The 21,542-nt window shown below is 36.1% G+C and overlaps 1 protein-coding gene and 1 non-coding gene across 9 annotated transcripts; both read left to right on the forward strand.

The window, feature by feature from the left end:
* The first annotated feature begins 87 nt into the window (after nt 1-87).
* Nucleotides 88-21,133, forward strand: CCNB1IP1 (cyclin B1 interacting protein 1). 8 transcript variants are annotated; one of them, XM_065940509.1, is made up of 8 exons: nt 113-146; nt 3,565-3,737; nt 6,823-6,895; nt 8,089-8,199; nt 9,452-13,224; nt 14,814-15,146; nt 17,243-17,576; nt 19,540-21,133. In XM_065940509.1, exons 6-8 carry the CDS (start codon nt 14,850-14,852, stop codon nt 19,740-19,742), a joined length of 834 nt encoding a protein of 277 aa, XP_065796581.1. In that variant the 5' UTR covers nt 113-146; nt 3,565-3,737; nt 6,823-6,895; nt 8,089-8,199; nt 9,452-13,224; nt 14,814-14,849; the 3' UTR covers nt 19,743-21,133. The 8 variants fall into 8 exon arrangements, with proteins under 8 accessions (XP_065796577.1, XP_065796581.1, XP_065796583.1 ...); XM_065940511.1 differs by lacking the exon at nt 8,089-8,199 and having other exon boundaries at nt 3,565-3,741; XM_065940507.1 differs by lacking the exon at nt 9,452-13,224 and having other exon boundaries at nt 3,565-3,741; nt 8,067-8,199; nt 19,540-21,132.
* On the forward strand, nt 9,019-9,166 carry LOC136172796 (small nucleolar RNA SNORA79). Its single transcript, XR_010664132.1, has one exon. It is a non-coding gene; the product is annotated as a small nucleolar RNA SNORA79 (small nucleolar RNA).
* Nucleotides 21,134-21,542: the final 409 nt, after the last annotated feature.

A 21,542-nucleotide genomic window follows, 5' to 3' on the forward strand; every position in this document is an offset into this window, starting at 1 on the left:
GGGGTAGGAGGGCAGGTTGCATCTTTCCAGCACTTTTAAGGTAAAGGAGGGAGGGAATAATCATTAGCCAATCAGGCTCAGAGGTCACTTCTCAAAGTCACTTCCTGTCTCTCCACTTCCTCTCTTTTCATTTTGGTGGTGGGCTGGTGAGTATGCATTTAATTTTGATTCCTAATTGTTTTGAATTTCTCTTCAGTTTGAGGCACTATATCCTTGTGGCAGCCTTAATTTCCAGCTAGCCTTGGAGTGTATGTGAGCTACTAAGCGATTAATTTCGGCTGTGTGGAAATTGGAGGAAGGCAGTGAAATGATCTGCCTGGCTTGTTTCCACGTGGGCCTCTGCAGGACCGGGTCTGCCTTCCTTTTCTGAGACAGGGTGACCTAGGAACAATAGACTCTGTTTCCTGTACATAGTGTTTCTGCAAAATGCCTGGATTCATTTTGCTTGGGGGAAAAGGTACTGTTATTTTCTCAGTGCTGTTTTGACTTCTTTTAGTGAGAGGGTAGATCTTGGAAGAGGAATTTAGATCAGTCAGCTTTAATTCTCCTGTGGCTGCAGGGCTCAGGTTTTTACTGGGTTTATGGGAGCTGGATTGGATGTTGTTTTTGCTCTGATCTTTGCTCGGAGCAGTTCATCTTTCTTATTGGGAGGACACTGCAAACTCCGAAGTCAGATGATTTTAACCAGCTTCAGGAGAAGCTCCTAATTTTAATGTCAGCACTGTGGTGATGGTGCTCTCAAAAGCTTAGGATGTACTGAAAAAGATGAGGGCCTTATCTTAGTGCAAGCCTAAATGAAATTCCAACACCACAGTCTACTCCTCCAATGATCTTAGGTGAGTCAGTGAACCATTTTGAGGCTTAGCTTTTGAAGATCAAAGTATACGAAGTCCAAGCACTAGTGGATGTATAATAAATGTTACGTACCTTCTAGATATAAGCAATAAATATATTTTGGGTATTATTTTTCTCCTAAAAAGTTTTGCCCAGTCACCTTGATATACATTAATATATGAGTTGTCCTTATAGGTAGAGGGTGTTGAGCAAGTAAGCTCATATTTTAGCATTGTTAGGAAAAATGGAAATGTATTGGGGACTGTAAACATGCAAAAGAAAAGAGGAAGACTTTGTGAATTTCTCCAAAGCTATTTATTTTAAAAAGTCTTAAAAGTCCCAGATCATGTCTTGTGAAACAACTAATTTTTCAGTTAGAGGTTATGTTGAGTGGGAGAAAAATTAGTTTTCAATGGAGATATGCTTTATCTTATTTTATATCTATTTTACATAATTTAATCCTCACAGCAGTTCTAAGAGGTAGGTGGTGTTTGTCCTCATTTTAAGGAAAGGAAATCTGAGGCTTAGAGAAGTTGCGTAACTTGCCCCAGGTCACAACAAATGGATCTAGGAGTCAAATCTAGCTCTGTCCAACTTCATTATCTTAACCATTAAGCTAAGTTGACTGTCACTTATTTAAACCTTGCTTGTATACCTATAAAATGGAAAAGATAACATAGTACTTGCAAAATGAGTTACTATAGGGACAGTGCTTTATAAATTCTAAGGCAGAGTATTATGAAATAGATAAAATATGAAGTTATTCCTTACTGCTGTTTTGACTCAAAGCCCTCAGGTACTATATTTTTTTATTTCATTTTTGTTTTGCTCCACCAGCAATGGGACTAGGACTGGGTGAAATAGTGTTCTCTTGGGATGAACTGCATGATTAGTCAGTGTTTCTGATCTTCCTACTTTTATTTCATATATGCTCTGAGTGGATTCCTCCTGGAGTTCAGTCACTCAGTTGTGTCCGACTCTTTGTGACCCCCTGGATTGCAGCATGCCAGGTTTCCCTGTCCATCACCAACTCCCAGAGCTTGCTCAAACTCTTGTCCATCGAACTGGAGATGCCATCCAACCATATCATCCTCTGCAATCCCCTTCTCCTGCCTTCAATCTTGCCCAGCATCAGGGTCTTTTCTAATGAGTCAGTTCTTCACATCAGGTGGCCAAAGTACTGGAGCTTCAGCTTCAGCATCAGCCCTTCCAATGAATATTCAGTACTGATTTCCTTTAGGATGGACTGGTGGATCTCCATGAAGTCCAAGGGACTCTCAAGAGTCTCCTCCAACACCACAGTTCAAAAGCATCAATTCTTCAGCACTCAGCTTTCTTTATAGTCCAACTCCCACATCCATACGTGACACTGGAAAAACCAAAGCTTTGACTAGATGGACCTCTGTCAGCAAAGTAATGTCTCTGCTTTTTAATATACTGTCTAGGTTGGTCATAGCTTTCCTTCCAAGGAGCAAGCATCTTTTAATTTTATGGCTGCAGTCACCATCTGCAGTGATTTTGGAGCCCCCCAAAATAAAGTCTCTAACTTTCCATTGTTTCCCCATCTATTTGCCATGAAGTGATGGGACTGGATGCTATGATCTTAGTTTTCTGAATGTTGAGTTTTAAGCCAACTTTTTCACTCTCCTCTTTCACTTTCATCAAGATGCTCTTTAGTTCTTCTTCACTTTCTGCCATAAGGTGTCATCTGCGTATCTGAGGCTATAGATATTTCTCCTGGCAATCTTGATTCCAACTTGTGCTTCATCCAGCTCGGCATTTCACATGATGTACTCTGCGTATAAGTTAAATAAGCAGGGTGACCATACACAGCCTTGATGTACTTCTTTCCTGATTTGGAACCAGTCTGTTGTTCCATGTCCACTTGTAGCTGTTGCTTCTTGACCTGCATACAGATTTGTCAGGAGGCAGATCAGGTGGTCTGGTATTCCAATCTCTTTAAGAATTTTCCACAGTTTGTTGTGATCCACACAGTCAAAGGCTTTGGCATAGTCAATAAAGCAAAAGTAGATGTTTTTCTGGAACTCTGTTTCTTTTTTGATGATCCAGCGGATGTTGGCAATTTGATCTCTGGTTCCTCTGCCTTTTCTAAATCCAGCTTGAACATCTGGAAGCTCACAGTTCACATACTGTTGAAGCCTGGCTTCGAGAACTTTGAGCATTACTTTGCTAGTGTGTGAGATGCGTGCAATTGTACAATAGTTTGAGCATTCTTTGGTATTGCCTTTCTTAGGGATTGGAATGAAAACTGACCTTTTCCAGTCCTGTGGCCACTGCTGAGTTTTCCAAATTTGCTGGCATATAGAGTGCAGCACTTTTAACAGCATCCCCTTTTAGGTTTTGAAATAGCTCAAAGGCAAAGGAGAAAAGGAAAGATACAAACATCTGAATGCAGAGTTCCAAAGAATAGCAAGGAGAGATAAGAAAGCCTTCCTCAGTGATGAATGCAAAGAAATAAAGGGAAACAATAGAATGGGAAAGACTAGAGGTCTCTTCAAGAAAATTAGAGATTTCTCCTGCACTGAGAGGTCAAAACAATTGGAATTTTTAGCTAAAATAACTGACAGTAAGTGGGAAATAAAACTTGAGAGTCTGTTCTGATAGTACAGTCTTAGAGAGCTGTCACTAAAAGATGACTCTGCCAAGCAATTAGTTTATTTAGCATTTACTTCATATACAAAGTTTTGTATTGTTTTCCTCTTGCTTCAGGTTGAAGATGGAGTCCACTGAGGAAGGAAAGCCTGGTTCTTCAGCACTACATGTGCCAGCCCAGAAGCAGCAGTGTGAAAACCTCTATAACATCTGCAGACCCCTAAAAATTAAGGAGATTTTGATTTGGACATTCTCAGTAGGAATGGTTAAACGCTAATGGGACCATAGAGGCAAGTACTTGAACTTTGACTAAGATATGATGCCTTAAAGTATTCTGTTTTACATGTGTAAGTGTCTTTTCTATCTAAAAAAGACAGGCGGTTCCTTGAATTACCATTGTATCCCGTAGTGTGGGATACACAGTAGGCATTGAGTAAATTGGAATGGAACTGAGCAAAACTGATGATAGTATAATCTTAAAATGGAAGCATCAGCTCATTCAGTATCAATTTGTGTTTTCTATCAAGCCTCATGAATCATCTGTTCACATGTAAAATGTACCTTTTGTCCTTTGAAGAACTTATTTCCACAGGAAGCAAAATGAGTGGGTCATTGATTGTCTATGAGATATTTACAAAATGTTTACTTTAGCTCCCTAAGTAACTCAGTAAATGTACAGTGGTCTTGTGGTGGAATGACACTTGATGAAGCATAACTAAAATCCTGCACGGAGCATCACGCATTGGGAAAGGCATCATGTGCTGTTAGGCAGGCTTTGTGCTATGTGCCACGGAAACAAAGACCAGGCCCATTGCAATGGGTTTTGTTTTTGTGAGATGAGACAAATAGGCAAGGTATACCATTCAATCTGTTAATTATTTTTCCCATAAGGAGTACTTGGACGTGGGCTTTTGAGATGGACAATGTTAAAACTCTTACAATAAGAAATGGTGAAATTTTGCAGTGTCTTGCTTCCTATATGTTCCCTTAGTTAATCTCACATGTTGCTGATATCCAAAACATTTGGAATAATTAAAGCAGTATTCAAGTATAGGACAAGAACAAGTAAAATAACACTTTGATTATATCTCTGAGTTATTAAAAAATTTGTAGTTTATATCAAGCCTTATGAATCATCTGTTCACATATAAAATGTACCTTTCGTTCTATGAAGACACAGGAAACAAAATGAGTGGGTCTGTTTCTTTCTGACCTAAGCCAGTATGCCATTCTTTTTTTTTCCCCCCAGTATGCCATTCTTAATACGTTTTAAAGCAAATTGTCGTTTGCAGTTCTGCTTCTTAGTTCAGGTAGTAAGGGGCATAGTGAAGTGAAAATATGGAATTTTGACAGAATTGGGCTCATATCCCAGGTCTTAATAGCTAAGTGGACTAGGGAAATTTATGTAACTTCTCTGAGCCACAAAATTTCCTGATAAATATGGGAAAAAACTTCTGTTGTAAAGTTTGAAATGATTTCAGTAGTTCTTGACAGATTATAGGTAGGACTTTAAGAATGATAACTGCTACTTCCTTTTTTGTCAGCTTACTTTTAGTCATACCCACTGTTTATGCTCTTCAACAGAACTTGAATGTTCTATATTTGTACTGTCCAGTTCGATAGCTATCAGCCATATGAGGTTACTGAGCAATTAAAATGTAACTGAGGAATTTAATTTTTAGTTTAGTTTAAATTTCGGCTGTAATAGGTGTTAGCTATTGGACAGTGCAGTTATTCTTTTAGAGATATAATTCATGTGTTACATTATGTTAGTTTCAGGTGTACAACATAATGATTCAGTATTTGTATATATTGATAATAGGACACAATTACTATAATACATCTAGTTAAGATCCATTACCACATCTAGTTAAAAATTGTTTCTTCTTGTGATGAGAACTTTCTAGATTACTCTCTTAGCAACTTTCAGACACATAACCAAATACTCTTCTAAGTGCAATTTTGAAACTCATTCAAGACCTACTATTTTTTCTTCATGAAGCCTTCCTTGACCAATGATTCTTCTAAATATAACTTGGCTCTCTCTCTGACTTGTTTGGTACTTACCATGGACATTAATTTTCTTGTGTGTTGTCTTTCTAGCTAGGTTGTATTTGATATTATGGAGTTTTAAATTTCCCCATTTCTGCATGAAAAGGAACATGAAAAAAACATAATTGTAATATTGTAGTTAATAATTTTATATGATCATTAAATATAATAGAAAGAAATAGAAAATTCAGATTACACTCAAACTCTGTAAGAACAAATTGAGGCTTCTTTTTTATACTGCCATCTCTTGGCCAACTTGTGCTCCAAATGATGCTAATTCAATTTTGCTATGTCAAGGGAAGGTTTGCTTTAGTTTATTGTGATAAATACTTTAAGAGAAGTAGAGGTTAAATATAACTGACACTGGCTCAAATGAAATTGAAACAAACTTTGCAAAAAAAAAACTATTTTAGATTGCCTTCTCATTTATCTTACACTTACCAGTTCTTGAAAGTGAAAGTTGGTCAGTTGTGTCTAACTCTTTGTGACCCCATGGACTATACAGTCCATGGACTGTTCTAGGCCAGAATATTGGAATGGGTAGCCTTTCCCTTCTCCAGGGGATCTTCCCAACCCAGGGATCAAACCCAGGTCTCCCACATTGCAGGTGGATTCTTCCTTCACCAGTTGAGCCACAAGGGAAGTGCAAGAATGAGTAGCCTATCCCTTCTCCAGCAGATATTCCCAACCCAGGAATTGAACTGGGACCTCCTACATTGCAGGTGGATTCTTTATGAACTAAGCTATCAGGGAAGCCCTACCAGTTCTTAGCTCCTTCCATTTATTTATTTATTTATTTATTTAAAGGATTTTGTGAACTTAATGATTGTGGTCACTCTGTGATTACAAGTGTTTTCTGTAATCACATAACCTGTGAACTTCGAGAGACTGGCAGTAACTCATACCATTTATGCCCCATCTCCCTGAATTTGTTCCCATGGCTGCCATACTTTGATTGCAGCCATCACAGGGTTCTTCTGTTTGCATACCTATTCTCCTTTTAGACTGTTGACTTTTATTAATGTAACCTTTCAGAGATTGGTTAGACTTACTGTATAGTTTTACCCACAAATAGCGGAGCTTGTACAGAAGTCTTGCCTTAGTCTGATAATGAGTTTGGGCATTTGACGACGTTCTCCAAAATAGATGGGTCCATTTATATTGCTGAACGGAGATTCAAATAAAGAATGAGTAGTTTTCTTTGAGTTAATTTTCCTTGAGGCTTTATGGGTGTGACTTGGTGTGGAGTAGGCTGGTGTGCATTCAAGACTTGTAGTCATAACCTTTGTATATTTGTTTATTATTTAATTTTTTATTTTCCAGAGATGCCAGATGCTTGATAGATCCTGTAGTTCAACTTGATTCCTAGAGAGAAGCTGTTCATATGATCCCAGAAGTAAGTATAAAGAAAACCTTCATTTTTACCTCATTTGAATTTCTAACCACCTTGCAAGTTTGGAGATTCGGTTTTCTTAGTGGTTGAAGTTTGGTAGTTGAAGGGGCTTAGTGTTAACCTTGAGAGAGTTTCCCTGATTTGGGGATGAGGACCTGGGGGTGGTTTGTTCTTCAGCAGTCAGTCATTTGCAGTTTGCCATGATGAAATACATGTTAAGCCTATGTTTCAGCTGATTGCCCTGATTGTTTTATTTATTTATTTTTTATCTGACTGCACGTGTGGGATGTGGGATTTAGTTCCCAGGCCAGGGGTTGAACCCATGCTGCCTGCATTGGTAGAGTGGAGTCTTAACCATTGGACTGCCAGGGAAGTCTTGATTGCCCTGACTGAACACATGCTCTAAGCAGACTACAGCTAGCGCAAACACTTGGAATTGATTTCTATTTCTTGAAATTCTTCCTGGGATCTAGCCCATGATGTTAGATAATTTTTAAATCTTTGAACTATGAGTTTGCTACTACAATACTTGGTTGAGCTTTGATCTTTTGTTGTATCTCTTTGAGATAGAACTTGGGTCAAGAATCCTTAATCTAAAGATTCAAACACTACCGAAAGAACACTAATAACTGGTATAATTCTGTTAACCACTTAACTTGACGTTATTAAATGAGTCACTATTTTGTTAGTTTATACATAAGATTAAGAGAACCCCAGAGCTGGTTAAATCAATTTTAAAATCAAGATAGTAAAATGCAATACTATGTAATCACTAAAAATTATCAGTTTATCTTTCTTGAGATGGAAGAGTTTTCATGATATATTAATTTAAAAACAAGTTACAGAGCAATATGTATAATCTCTTTTCTGCTTAAACATTTTTGTGTGCTTATGTTTACTTGAGAAATCATTTGAAAGGATATATTCCAATACTAGGGATTATTGTCTTTAGAATCGGGTTCTATGGATGATCTTGTTAACCAGTATTTTCTGATTTTGTTATATTTGTCTCTAATTTAAAGTTATTTAAAGCAGCCTAGATAGGACAGGCTTGTATTCTTGTACTTGCAAGTTTCAGCAGAGAATGGGGCAACATATGAGTGTGAAATATAGGAAATACAGATATTTAAAAGCAATGTTCAAAGTAACATCAGCACTTGAAATAATTTTTTAGCTTTTGGTTGTGTCTTTTGCAGAAATGAAATTTCAGGAAACTAGACTGGAGTCTCACTTCTCTTCCAGCCCAGAACTCTTGGGAGCTGTAATCTTGGATATACAGTAGATAGTAATAACATTTTTGTTTTATGGTAAGGCTTATGTTGAAATTGAGAAGCTTTGACATACATATGAATCTGTGAAAACTCAGCTTAGTGACTTCATGGCTAGCTTTTAAGGTGCTACAAATTTTATTTTTTAAAAAGTCAACTGAAGATGTTGAAAGGTGGCATAGCATAGTAGCTATACATGGCTTCTGAAGTCAGACTTGGTTCAAACCCACTCTATCACTTAAGCAGCTATGTAACCCTGGCAAGTTTCTTAATGTTTCAATGTCTTAGGGTCTTTATATCTTAGAAGGTGATAATAATTTGTACCTGATTCAAAGTAATAATACTTGACTTAGAAGATTAAATGAGATAATAAATGTGTGGGGCTTAGAACATTATTAACATATGGTAAGTGCTCAATAGATGTTAGCTATTTTATCACTGGAGTCCATGTGTGTATTTATCTTAGACTTTGTACTACCTAGCAATTTCTGACATATGCATAATAGTTATGAGAAATTCCTTGTTTTTATTGCTTATGTGCATCCTTCTGGCAGTTGGGCTATGCCTCATTATCTTTACCCTTAGCACACAGAGTCTATTTTAGTTCTAGATTTAGGCAAAGTACGGTAATAAATAAGGCCTATAATGTATATCCCAATATCATTGTTTCAATAACATTTTCTTAATTAATCTTCTTTTTGACACTAATTTATTTATCATCTAATTCCTCTTTGTCTGTCTAGTAGCTGGACCAGTTGATACTTAATGGTTCTTCTAGTTCTCGACTGACTCTTTAGAAATTTAGAAGTGATAGTGATGTTTCTTAAAACATTTATTGAAGTGATTGGAGATAATCTTTGATGGCTGTTCCTCTCACTGCTTGGAGCTTTAAGTAGTGGGATTTTAGTCCATCATATATCCAAACTGACTTGTCTTCACTCAGGGCACCATGGGGATGGGTTGGCTGTCCGTTAGTGCCTTCTGATTTTTGCGGAGTCAAACAAATGCAAAGCAGGTGGTGATTCTAGATTAAGAATTATACTTGGGATTAAAAAACTCCATTAATTCTAAAACATGAGGATCTAATATGTAGAGAACCCCCTGATTGCAACAGATTTGAATAGCACTGACCTAGGACTATGAAAGAAAGTGCTCTAGTCAGTTGATTCTAGGAGTTATTGAAACATACTCTGAAGTCATTCATGTTTAAATTTTAAATGGTTTACTCAGTTTTCTATTGAGTAGTTGTTCACCTTTCAGGGAAGTATTAAAAATATCTTTTTCTCTGCAGCATGAACGTGGATGATTCTTCAAATTAAAGATGGACACTGACATTTCTAACCAGAAATTGTTTATAAGAATCAACTTGCAAAAATTTAAGAGGCAGTAAAAGAAAGAGTAAAATATTTTCTTCTATCATTCTTTGATTCTTTGCTAGATTGTAAACTCCATGAAAGCAGGATAACTTGCTTATCTGTAATGCCTGACCCAGAATAAATACTCAAGAAATACTTGAAGTTAATTAAAATATCTGTAGAATTTTGGTTTTTTTTGAATCTCTGGGAATGACAACCATTTTAATGATATTTCAACAAGATTACATGGATACTTGGGACTTAAATTTTTACTTGATAAACTACCTGGATAGCAATGAATCTTAATAATAACTTCTGTTATAATATGAAACCTGTTCTCTAGATTAAGATTCTTCTGTTAAAGCAAATATAAATATCAAATTAGATTTAGAGTAGATGATGCTGACTATCTCAGATTGAAACATAACTAGGAAAATTATTATTTCTGAAGCTGTTAGAGAAATGTGGTACATAACATAGCCAGTAAGTATTTATAATATCTAAACAAGATCAAAATTAAACTTCATGGTAAAATACCAGTTAAATGGTATATGATAATGAATGCACAAATTGTGCTGTCAAGAGTTTATCCAGGCTTTTTATGTTAAAAAGAATGGATTAAAGATCTGTAAATGGAAAGCAAAACTTCAAGCCTATATAAAAGCAAAGACTATGGCATTGTGATATTGGATTAGCCATAAGGCAAAAGAAAGACTGATACATTTGTATACACTAAAATTCAAACTTAAGTTTGCATGCTATGTAACTGGCAAAGGCTCCATTTAAATCAAGAAAATGATCAAAGGATATGAATGGGCAATTCATAGACTGATAAAATAACTTTACATTAAAACAACACTGAGATTCCATATCACTGCCATCAGATGGGCAAAAATCAAAACAGAACAAATGAACTCTGACACTTAAACATGTTGCCAAGGCTGGAGTTGCTGGTAGCAGTGAAATTAATTTATTACTTTGGAGAAGGTTTGGCAACATCATTTTTTTTTAAGATGATTATACCCAATCGTTGGGTATTCTTAAGGAGTTCTTGACATGTATACTCAAGGAAATGGGCACAGAAAGTTTATTGCAGCAAAATATTTTTAGTTGTAAAAACCTGGAACCAATGTCCATTAGAAGAATGAATAAATAAAGTGTGGTTTGTGGAATTTGGCTGTTAAAATGAATTAATATAAGGTATGTGTATTAACTTTACATCTCAAAAAAAAAAAAAGACTTAAAAATGGCCAACTGATGTGTATTGTGCGAGATTTAGTAGTTTGAGAACATGAAAACAAAGTCTGATGTATATACATATTAAAAACCTGTATGAGATTGATAAACCCCCAAATCTGGCTTGTTTACCTCTGGAGAGGTAAGAGGAAAATGGATTGAGTATCTGTAACTTGTTACCTCATTAAAAAACATCAAACTTGAGAAAAGTTTGGGTTTATTAGATTGAGTGATGGTCAATCTCCACACATTTTTTATATGCTTAATATTTAATAATAAAAACCTATTTTTTAGCATTTTATTTATTTATTCATTTAACACCAAAAACATTTGTACTGGGGTAGAGCCGATGAACAATGTTGTGGTAGTTTCAGGTGGACAGCGAAGGGTCTCAGCCATACATATACATGTATCCATTCTCCCCCGAACTCCCTCCCATACAGACTGGCATATAACATTGAACAGAGTTCCATGTGCTATACAATAGGTCTTTGTTGGTTATCCATTTAAAATGTAGCACTGTGTACATGACCTTCCTAAAATCTGTAACTATCCCTTCCTCTCAGGAACCATAAGTTCGAAAAACAAATATCTTAAAATGCTCTTTTTAGTGGTTAGGTCTCTGTATCCCAGCCTTGATTGATTTCAGTGGTTTCATCCTCAGGAGCACCTTAGAAATGAGCCACGGAAGGGTTTTTCTATGCCATGAGAGAACAGGACACATGCCACCAAGAAACAGGTTGTCAATTCCTGGCATTCCAGACTAGTGGGATATTATATTAAGACTTTGTAGCTCCCCCCACTTTTTCCTATCTGGCAAAACATGTCTGTCCCCCACCCTGCCGCCAAATGTGTGTGTGTGTATGTAGGTATATCTGTGTGTATATATATATATATATATATGCACACACAATTCATATAGGCTTTTAGCCAAATGGGTTGGGAATTGGAAACTAACTTTAAAAATGGTATGGGTTACACCAAGCTTTGGGGAATCAATAAAATTGAAGAAGTAGGAAGGAATCATATTGTAGCACAAAGGTAACTTGGCTAGAATCACAAAGTTAGATACTGGTCAAATGTGAATGCTTTGTGTTTTATAACTTGACATGAGAATATACCTTTTTATTGTACTTTAATATTTCTACATTTGGCATAGTTAAAACCAGAAAATGCACAAAAGGCTCAATAACCAAAACATGTTAGGGATTACATGGTTTACACATGAACCCCTGATTTTCTTCAAACCCATTTTGTACCACTAGATTGAATTTCTATTTTGAACTCTCAGGAGACATTTTAGGAAAAGTATACAAAGGCCAAGATGACCTTGATTACTGTGAACCAGTTACAGATAGACAAAAAACTAGAGAAAGTTGTTTAATCAGGGTAGGTTTTTGTCTGAAGGAGAAAGGTTTAGTATATAGATTCACAACCCACAAGGAGGTTTGCAGGGCTTAGTGTCCCCATTGTGTTGCTGATTTATTGGATTGTTTTCTGTTACTAATTCATACTAATGTTACATCTTCAGTAAAGGTGGCTACAAAAGTCAGCATTAGGCTTATATTCTGAGGCCCCTGGAGCTCTCAGCTTAATTTCTAATATGAATTCTAATAGACTCATAGATTGAGCAGAAAGTCATACAGTAAGTACAGAAGAGAAAATGTAATAGGTAAAAGTATTAGGATAAAATAGGTGCAAACATTTAAACAATTATTAATGCAAGCAGGCCAGGAATGTACACTGGCAGATGATCTCAGAAAAGCTGTAACACCTAGCCCTATCGCTTAAGAGCTGTAATGAACATTCATATGCAGATTCTAAATCAAGTTCTTTACATAAAGGATGTGAAAAACTGCAAAGATGTCTATCTCAAGATGGATTAAAAAACGGCAGAAAATACAACAGAGGTGTTAGGTGTCAAATTATAGATATCACACAATTTGGGGGACTTTCCTGAAATACAAAGCCTTGTTGCCCAGCCGGTACTCCCTAAAATTGCCCAGGACAGACACCTGCGTGTACTCACGTCTACTGTGAGCTTCTCAACTGTCCCCACTCTGCTCTGATCTCAAATGTTAGGCTGAGGACGGCTAGGAGAGAGGGGCTTGGTGGGCTACAGTCCATGACTAGCGACTGAACAACAGCTTGTGCCAGTCGAGGGCTGAAAACGGCACACAATGATAGTACTTGCGAGGCTCCCAAATGGGACACCTAGACCAGGCTCAGTCAGATTCGCTCAAAGATACGCCCGCCTGGGGGTGCACCGCCCACAGTCTAGGTGCCAGGGCCCTCGGGTCCCAGGATCCTGAGCTGCGTGGACTCGGCGCCCACCACCCGGCAGGCTCTGGGGCGATTCCGCGCATGCGCCCTCTGACGTAGTGGCGACGCCAGCGGCGAACCCTCGCTTGTCGTCGTCGTCGTGGAGTTAAAGCAGCAACGTATTTTCCCGCCCTTTTCTTGGGCGTCTCAGGTTAGATTTTTAAAAAAATTTGTATTAATCTTGTTAGTATTTTCTTTTGAGAGCGCTGCGAGTTTGACGTTTCTGTGAGTCTAATCTTCAAAACTTGGTTCTCGCTAAGTTGGACGGTTTATGAAATTGACTCTTTCCCCGACTTTGTGGAAAATTTTGAACTAGCTGCACCTCTCGCTCTGCCTGGGGCAGATCCCCTGGAGAAGGGAATGGCCACCCACTCCAGTATTCTTGCCTGGGAAATCCTATGGATAGAGGAGCTTGGCGGTTGCGAAGAGTCGAACAAGACTAAGCAACTAACACTGGTTCTGCCTGGTTAAGGGACTCAGGTTCCAAACTGTCCCCAGCTCTTCAGCTTCCCGTCTGCGCTGTACCCTGCTGTAGGGACAAAGGCCTTGTAACTGCGGCCGCCGGGTACCTGTGGAGACTCCTTCAGCAGGGACATTTCGGGTAAAAAATGTCGGAGCGTCCTTGTCCCACCCCTGTGACCCAGGCAACTGTCTTGACAGAATTTATCCGTTCCTAAATTTGACCATCTTCCCTTGGTGTGTAACTGGTGTGTCACTGTTATTTTATACAGAGTGTTAGCCGCTTAGTCGTGTCTGACTCTGCAACCCTTTGGACAGTAGCCCACCAGGCTCCTGTGTCCGTGGAATTCCCCAGGCAAGAATACTGGAGTGGGTAGCCATTCTCTTCTCCAAGGGGATCTTCCCGACATAGGGATCAAACGCCAGTCTCCTGCATTGCAGGCAGATTCTTTACTGTCTGAGGCATAAGAGAAGACCTATTTTATACAATAATGGTTAATTTTGATATGTTCAGGATATTACTGCCTAGTTTGGATTAGTTAAACTCCAGTGACAGTAGACACTATATTAAAAAATAATGGAATAGAAGCATAGCATTGAATAGTATTTACATTAATAAGTGAGTTATTTAATTGGTGATAAAGTTTGCTTTTATATAGATTTTCAGGCTTCATAATGTCAACTACTTGAATGAATTAGGTTAGTTTCTATTTAATAGTATACGTTAATAGTCTTTTTTAGTCAAGGCAACACAGTTAAAGAATCAGCATATATGAAAACCTGAAAATGTAAGTTAAAATACTTTGCATTAAAGAATGGCTAAAATTAGTGCCTGGACTTTTTATATCTGCCAAGTGTGAGAAGTGATACTAAAATATTCTAGCAAACTATGAATGGGTAATACATTTGGATTTTTGTTTAGGCATTGAGAAATGGCAAAAAGCACTAGTTTAATTTTTATCTCTACTTTGTAAATGTCCCTAAACCTTTTTTAAAAATTTTTATGAACATATTATTTTTAACTTATAAGTGAGATGTGGAACTACCTGTATCTTTAAGTTTTTCCTCAAAAAGTTTTTTCATGGCCTTAGCAGTGGTTTGCACAAATAAGGAGCACAATATTTTTGTGTGACTGAAATCAATATTATATATTGATTGTAATACAAAAGCATAATAAAAGGTATATTATTTTGTCTTAGTAAAATAAAAACGTGTTTCATTTATTTTTATTTATTTATTTAATTTTACTGCAAATTGACTTTTTCATTTATCCCTTTTTAGGATTCTTTTCAATATCTGGAGACTTTATTATCTATTATGTCTTTGTGTGAGGACATGCTGCTTTGTAATTATCGCAAGTGTCGTGTCAAACTCTCTGGTTATGCATGGGTCACTGCCTGCTCTCATATATTCTGTGATCAGCATGGTAGTGGTGAGTTTAGTCGTTCACCAGCTATCTGCCCTGCCTGCAATAGTACTCTTTCTGGAAAGCTAGATATTGTCCGCACAGAACTCAGTCCATCAGAGGAATATAAAGCCATGGTATTGGCGGGACTTCGACCAGAGATTGTGTTGGACATCAGCTCCCGAGCGCTGGCCTTCTGGACATACCAGGTTAGTGCTTAGGCTAGTTGCCCTGGAGAGTATGCTTTGAGGTGTATGTGAAGACTTCTAAAGTTTTTCCTTCACTGTGTATTTGTTTTTTAAAAATGTATGGAAAAATATTCTTTTTAATTTTCTTTTTTGCAAAAGTAATGTGTTTAGTGTTGAAAAATCCAACAGGAAGAAAATTAAAATAATCCATAATTCCATCACTCAGAGATAACCAGTCTTGATACTTATGTTTGTATATTATTAGATTTTCCTGTGTATAAATATATATTTATATATATTTTGTCTATACAAAAATAGGGTAATACCACAGATACCATTTTTGTGGCCAGGTAAATTGACAATAGATTATGCCTGTTATGAATGTTTTATTAAATATTTAAAAATTAGCCATTCTATAACCATAATTTTAATGGTTATAATGTATTATAATTTATTTCCAAGTTATTAAAATGCTAGGATGAGTACTGTTATCATTAAATTCATATCCTTAATTTTTTGCTAACTTTAAACACCTGAAAGTGAAACATTTCAAAGTTTTAAAAATTGTAGTATTAAAAGTTGCCCTCCAGTTAGATCATGTCAGTTTGTGTTCCCTTAAAAAATGTAGGAGGGTACTCGTTCACCATACTTTCTGCTAACCAATTAGGTATGGTTACAGTAGAATCTCATTGCTCTGTAAATATGCATTTGTTGGATGACCTTTAGATGAATACATTTTCCTGTATTTTAAGTATATTTTTCTTGTATTAATTTTCTGTTTTATTTCAGTTGCTGTAGTTTTCCCCCACTGATTTATAAGAATTATCTCTATACATATACTTAACTCAGATGTTGCAAGAAATTTTTTTCACTTTTGTTAGTCTTCATTGATTTTTTTGACATACAGAATTTTACAATTTTTGTGTTTGATGAAATCATAATTTTAATGTTTGAATTGCATCATAAATTGTAAGTTATTTAAAAAATGCTATAACGAGCGTTCTTATCTTTAAATTCATATCCTTATTTCCTTTTTTGATTTCTGCCTTTGGCTTCTTTTTAGAAAGACTTATCTGTGGAGAACTTTAATCAGGTCCTTGTGTATAGTAGTGTTATATCTTACATATGCAATTATAATAATGCTTCTAAAACGTCTGTTTGTCATCTGTCACATAAATATTTTAATTATATTTTTCTAGGTAAAATGTTCTCTTGTATGCTCCTATATCTTCTTATGCTTACCTTTGTTGTATTATTTATACTATATTGTAATTACTTATATATTTGCTCACCTTTTCTAGTTAGGAGACTTCTTTAGGTCATGTTTTGATTCCTGTGTATCTTTGGGTCCTTAGCGACCATCATAGTTACTGGTCTTAAGTCTCAGTAAATACTTATTGACTGAAATGAATAGACACTGTATCTTAAAGTAGATCCCAGTTTGGGGAGTAGTATTGATTGAACATGAAAATGTGGTATTGTTGTCAAGTCTGTCCTTAAAGTCATTGTGACCTTAGTGTTTTGCTGGCTACTGCCCAGAGACTGCTCTTAGTCACTTGCCTGTTGGCCTTTCCAGCTTGGCCTCTTGCTTCCACAAATCCAGCAAGAGAGAGAGTATGCTAGTAAGAGAAACTCTATATTCTTATGTAATGCACTGGTGAAGCGATAACCTATCATTTTTCCTGTATTCTAGTCACAGGTCCTGTCTAGATCAAGGGGAGGATATAAGTGTCAGAAGGCAGGGATAATTGGGGACTGTTTCATAATAAGTTCTCCACACTATGGATTACTTGAAAGAAATACAGTGTTAGATTTCTTGGAAACTTTTGGTCTACATGTCACTTGTTGAGGTTAAACAAATATTCACATTTTTTGTTTTTGTAATGGTCATGCTTTGAGAGTATTCCTCCATTTTTTTCCTATGCATTTAGTGACATAGTGTATTATTTTCTATAATAATTATTCTTCTGTACATCCTAGTTTCTTCTTAATCTGGTTCTAAAATTTAAAGTAATAACATTCCAGTATGTGTGTCTTTCTTTTCTTTCTGTGCTTGTATAAAGTTAAAATAAACAACTTTGTGTTTATTACCTTAAATCTTTTCTCTCTTGGGACAGGTACACCAGGAGCGTCTCTATCAAGAATACAATTTCAGCAAGGCAGAGGGCCATCTGAAACAGATGGAGAAGATATATACTCAGCAAATACAGAGCAAGGATGTAGAATTGACCTCTATGAAGGGGGAGGTCACCTCCATGAAGAAAGTGCTAGAAGAATATAAGAAAAAGTTCAGTGACATTTCTGAGAAACTTATGGAGCGAAATCGCCAGTATCAAAAGCTCCAAGGCCTCTATGATAGCCTTAGGCTGCGAAATATCACTATTGCTAACCAAGATAGTACTCTTGAACCATCTATGATTGCACAGTCTGGTGTTTTTGGCTTCCCATTAGGTAAGAAAGGACATGTAATATCCAGTATCAGTTCTTTAAATTAAATTAGTGATGTTTCACCCTGTGCCCTGCATAGTTCCACACAGTTAGTGGAGACTCCAGAGGCCTAGAGTGGTAGTAGTAGTGGTAGGCTCTAGGTTTTTCATCTGTGTCTCAATCAGCACATCCTTACTTTTATCTGTTTTATTTGCTTACATTTTTAATTACATCTTCAATTTATTTGAACACAGAGTAAATAATTCCAAAATTAAAGTTGGCAAATTTCCACTTCAAATGAAAAGCTATTTAGTTGCAGTAGTAATAATAATATTAGCTGCCATTTATTAATTCCTTACTAAATATTAGAAACTATTATAATTTCACATGTATTTGTGTCATATATAAAACTTTATGAGGTAGGTGTTTATCATCATGCCTATATTACAGATGAGAAAGCTGAGGAACAGAAAGGTTAAGCTAATTGGTCAGGGTCACAGAGCTATCTTCAGAGCCCATACTCTTTTAACTATTTGCTATCCTGTGAGAAGACCATGTTTTAGTTTCTTTCACATGACAGTACTGATTGCACAGTTCTTAAGTTATTCGTGGTTGTTCTTCTGTTTATTCATTCATAAATTTATCAAATATTTATCAAGCATGTTTCATGTGCCAGGCTGCTGGAAAAAATTTTGGGCAATGGGGATGTAAGGATTATCCAGATAGGATTTCTGCCTCCTGGAAATATACAGTCTAGCTTTTCTACTTGTCAGATGGCAGTGAATCTCTTCCTGAGTTCTTTGCTTTATACCACTCTTGATATAACAGAATCTAGTAGTTTTTACTATGCTATTAATATACTCTTTTGACACACAAAAAAGTGAAAATTCTTGAGATGAACTTTTATTTGAGCTGGATTTTTATAAAACTTCTTTTGAATTTTATTGTTGAGAAGAGGATATCTTAGAAAAGGCATGAAGTAATGAGATGAAGAATATCAGATAGGAGAATTGAAACAAAAATAAGTTTCAACTTAGCTTTCAGTTAATTATATGATTTAGTCGATCAAAGTATTATTGTGTATGGGCATTATAGGTATTCTTATTTTTTCCTTGTGACTATCCACATTTATTTCAATTTCTTCCATTTTTACCAGTTCTTACCTGTTCCTTTTTTTGCACACACTTATCTTTTTCCTTTCACTTCTTGCCACCATTGTTGGCTTGAAGTAGATATAGTCAGCCTTCTCCTTTAGTTATATAACTAAAGCCAAGGATGGGTTCAGTGAAAGTGAAAGTCGCTCAGTTGTGTCTGACTCTTGGCAACTCCATGGACTATACAGTTCATGGAATTCTCCAGGCCAGAATATTGAAGTGGGTAGCCTATCCCTTCTCCAGGGGATCTTCCCAATCCAGGGATCCACATTGCAGGCAGATTCTTTACCAACTGAGCCTCAAGGGAAGCCCCAGTGGAAGTTGTTAAATGCTTATTTTATCAGATCTTTTGTATAATTTTTCTTAAGGGTGTGCTAATTGATCTTGGGACGTGAATATGTGCCAGGTTTTCATGGTAGTCATATATTTTCCAGAGCGCCTATAGAAATAGTAAAAAAGAAATTCGTTCTTAAAGAACCTGGGACAAAAGTTACACACACACACATGAACATGTATGATATTCCTTGGATGTAGATTAATAGATAATAAAATTATGATACTGTAAATTCTGGCTCTACAAAAGTATTTCACTGTGTTAAATTACTTTTGGTGATGAGGTAATGGCTATCACTGGAAACTGCACACGGAAGAAGGTAAGATATATATACTGTGGTAAGGGGAGGAGGTCATCTTTTCTTTATCCAAGGTTTATGTTTTATGCATGTCATAAGTGTTGAGTTCTGTTAAAATATTATTGAATAACTTTGTTTTTTTTCATCCAGAAGATCTGTAAGGAAATAGATTCCTAAGTTCTTCCCTTATTTTTCTTCTAGGGAACAACTCCAAGTTTCCTTTGGACAGTACACCAGTTCGAAATCGGGGTGGTGGAGATGGAGATTTTCAGTTCAGACCATTTTTTGTGGGTTCTCCTACAGCACCTGAACCTGCCAACAGCTTTTTTAGTTTTGCCTCCCCAAATAATGAATTAGAGCAGCAGCCAGTCTCTAGCAGGGCCTTTAAAGTAAAAAGAATTTAGTTGACCTCACAGAATTTTCTCTGTTCACTTTCAGTGATTTCATTTAGTAAATAATCTTTGTTTCACATAGGAGTCACCAACCTCTTGTGTTTGTACTGAATCTTCCAAGTTGTCTTCACATTTCCAACTAATAAGAGATTAAGTGGCAGTGGGCTGCGGGTGGCTTCAGATTTCCTTTTCAGTTTCTTTTATTAAACTCAATTTTAGGGTAAACTGTTTTCACTGGTAGCAAAAAGCTTACAATATTTTTGGGTGTTTGTAGATCACCATTTGTTTATGTTTGAGCTATTTCTGGCTGAGCCTTATGTTTAAGTATACTGTATAAGCTCCTCTGTTTTATGTCTACATGTCAGTTCTGTTCTGGTGTGTATTATGTTCCTTTACATTTCTTTTTGTTGTTGCATTTGACAGTATGTTTATGTGAAAATTTTGGTTTCAGAACTAGTGAGTGAGCCTGTAGCTTGTTATTTGGAAACATACATTCATTTGTATATACTTAATGTATTTGCCCATGTATGAACTTGTTTGGAGGTGTCATATCAGTGAATGAAGGAAGGTACAATTTGATGCATGTATGTTTAGTTCCTATTTCTATTTAAGAGTAATTCACATTGATAAAGTTATGTTGAAAGCTGACTTTTTGGCATTTAAGATAAAATTACTTCTTTATTTTGTTGCTAGTGGTTGCCCTGGATCTACTTATTTAGGAATGCACTTCTACTGCAGGAAACTTGCCATATGTTGTTGATCTCAAGATTATAGTAATTAAAATACTTTTAATGATTTATTCCTTGTTTTTCTTTATTAAATAGTGGTCATTTCTGACTACTCTCACAGTAAAATACAGAACCAATAAAGAAATTTGAAGGATACTTCCAGTAACTTTACATTCTATTAGAGGCAAGACTTGAAATCATACTGGTTGAGGAGCCAGAACATCAAGGTTCTAGTTATTTTTTCCCCCATATATTAGTTGTACAAGTTTAAACTTTCGGGGGCTTTGTTTCTACATCTGTGATGTAAGGTGTTGAATTAAATTATCCTTACAGCCTTTTCTAACTCTTAGATTTTGTGATTTATTGTTACTTGCTTGGAAAGAATTGCCATGGAATTACCTAAATGCCAAGTTCCATTGTTTTTTAGGTAATAAAAGTCATAGTGAAATTATTTGAGTGTATTTTATAATCACTGTAGAAAGGCAAGTAAATACCCTTGCTTTACCTAATTTAATAGCAACCAAGTAACATTTTCTTCTTTAAGGGTATAGAATATCAAATCTCCTAAAAAATAATTTTTATAGTACCCCAAAGTTAAAATGGTATCTAAGAAAGAGGATGAAAACATCTTTACTTAAAAGCTCAAAAACACCCCTTTCTATTTCATTACTAATTACACAGATTTTATAGGTTGCAGTTTTTTCTTTCCTGTGAAGTTTTAAAATTTGTTGAAAAGTGATTTGAAGAAATCATTTTTGTACATTAATGATTTCTGTCCTGAACCTTTGCTTCCTTTGTTAGGTTCACAGAATCAATTTGAAGTATAAGTAAGCTATAATTAAAACTAAAGAAAAACTCTGGTGGACTATTACATGCTACTTTTAAAAAATTGCATTCTACTTTAAAAATATGTAAGAGTTTAATACATTCACATGGTACAAATTCCAAAGGTACAAAAAATTTATAGAGTGAAAACTCTTGCCTTTCACTCTTATTCCTGAACTTTTCCTTTCTGGAAGCAGTTAGCCTTGTAGTATCTTGTGTCTCGTGCAGAGATAGTCTCAGTTCAGTTCAGTTGCTCAGT

Source organism: Muntiacus reevesi, chromosome 7 (genome assembly GCF_963930625.1).
Source record: "Muntiacus reevesi chromosome 7, mMunRee1.1, whole genome shotgun sequence".
In the NCBI taxonomy this organism is placed as follows: domain Eukaryota; kingdom Metazoa; phylum Chordata; class Mammalia; order Artiodactyla; family Cervidae; genus Muntiacus; species Muntiacus reevesi.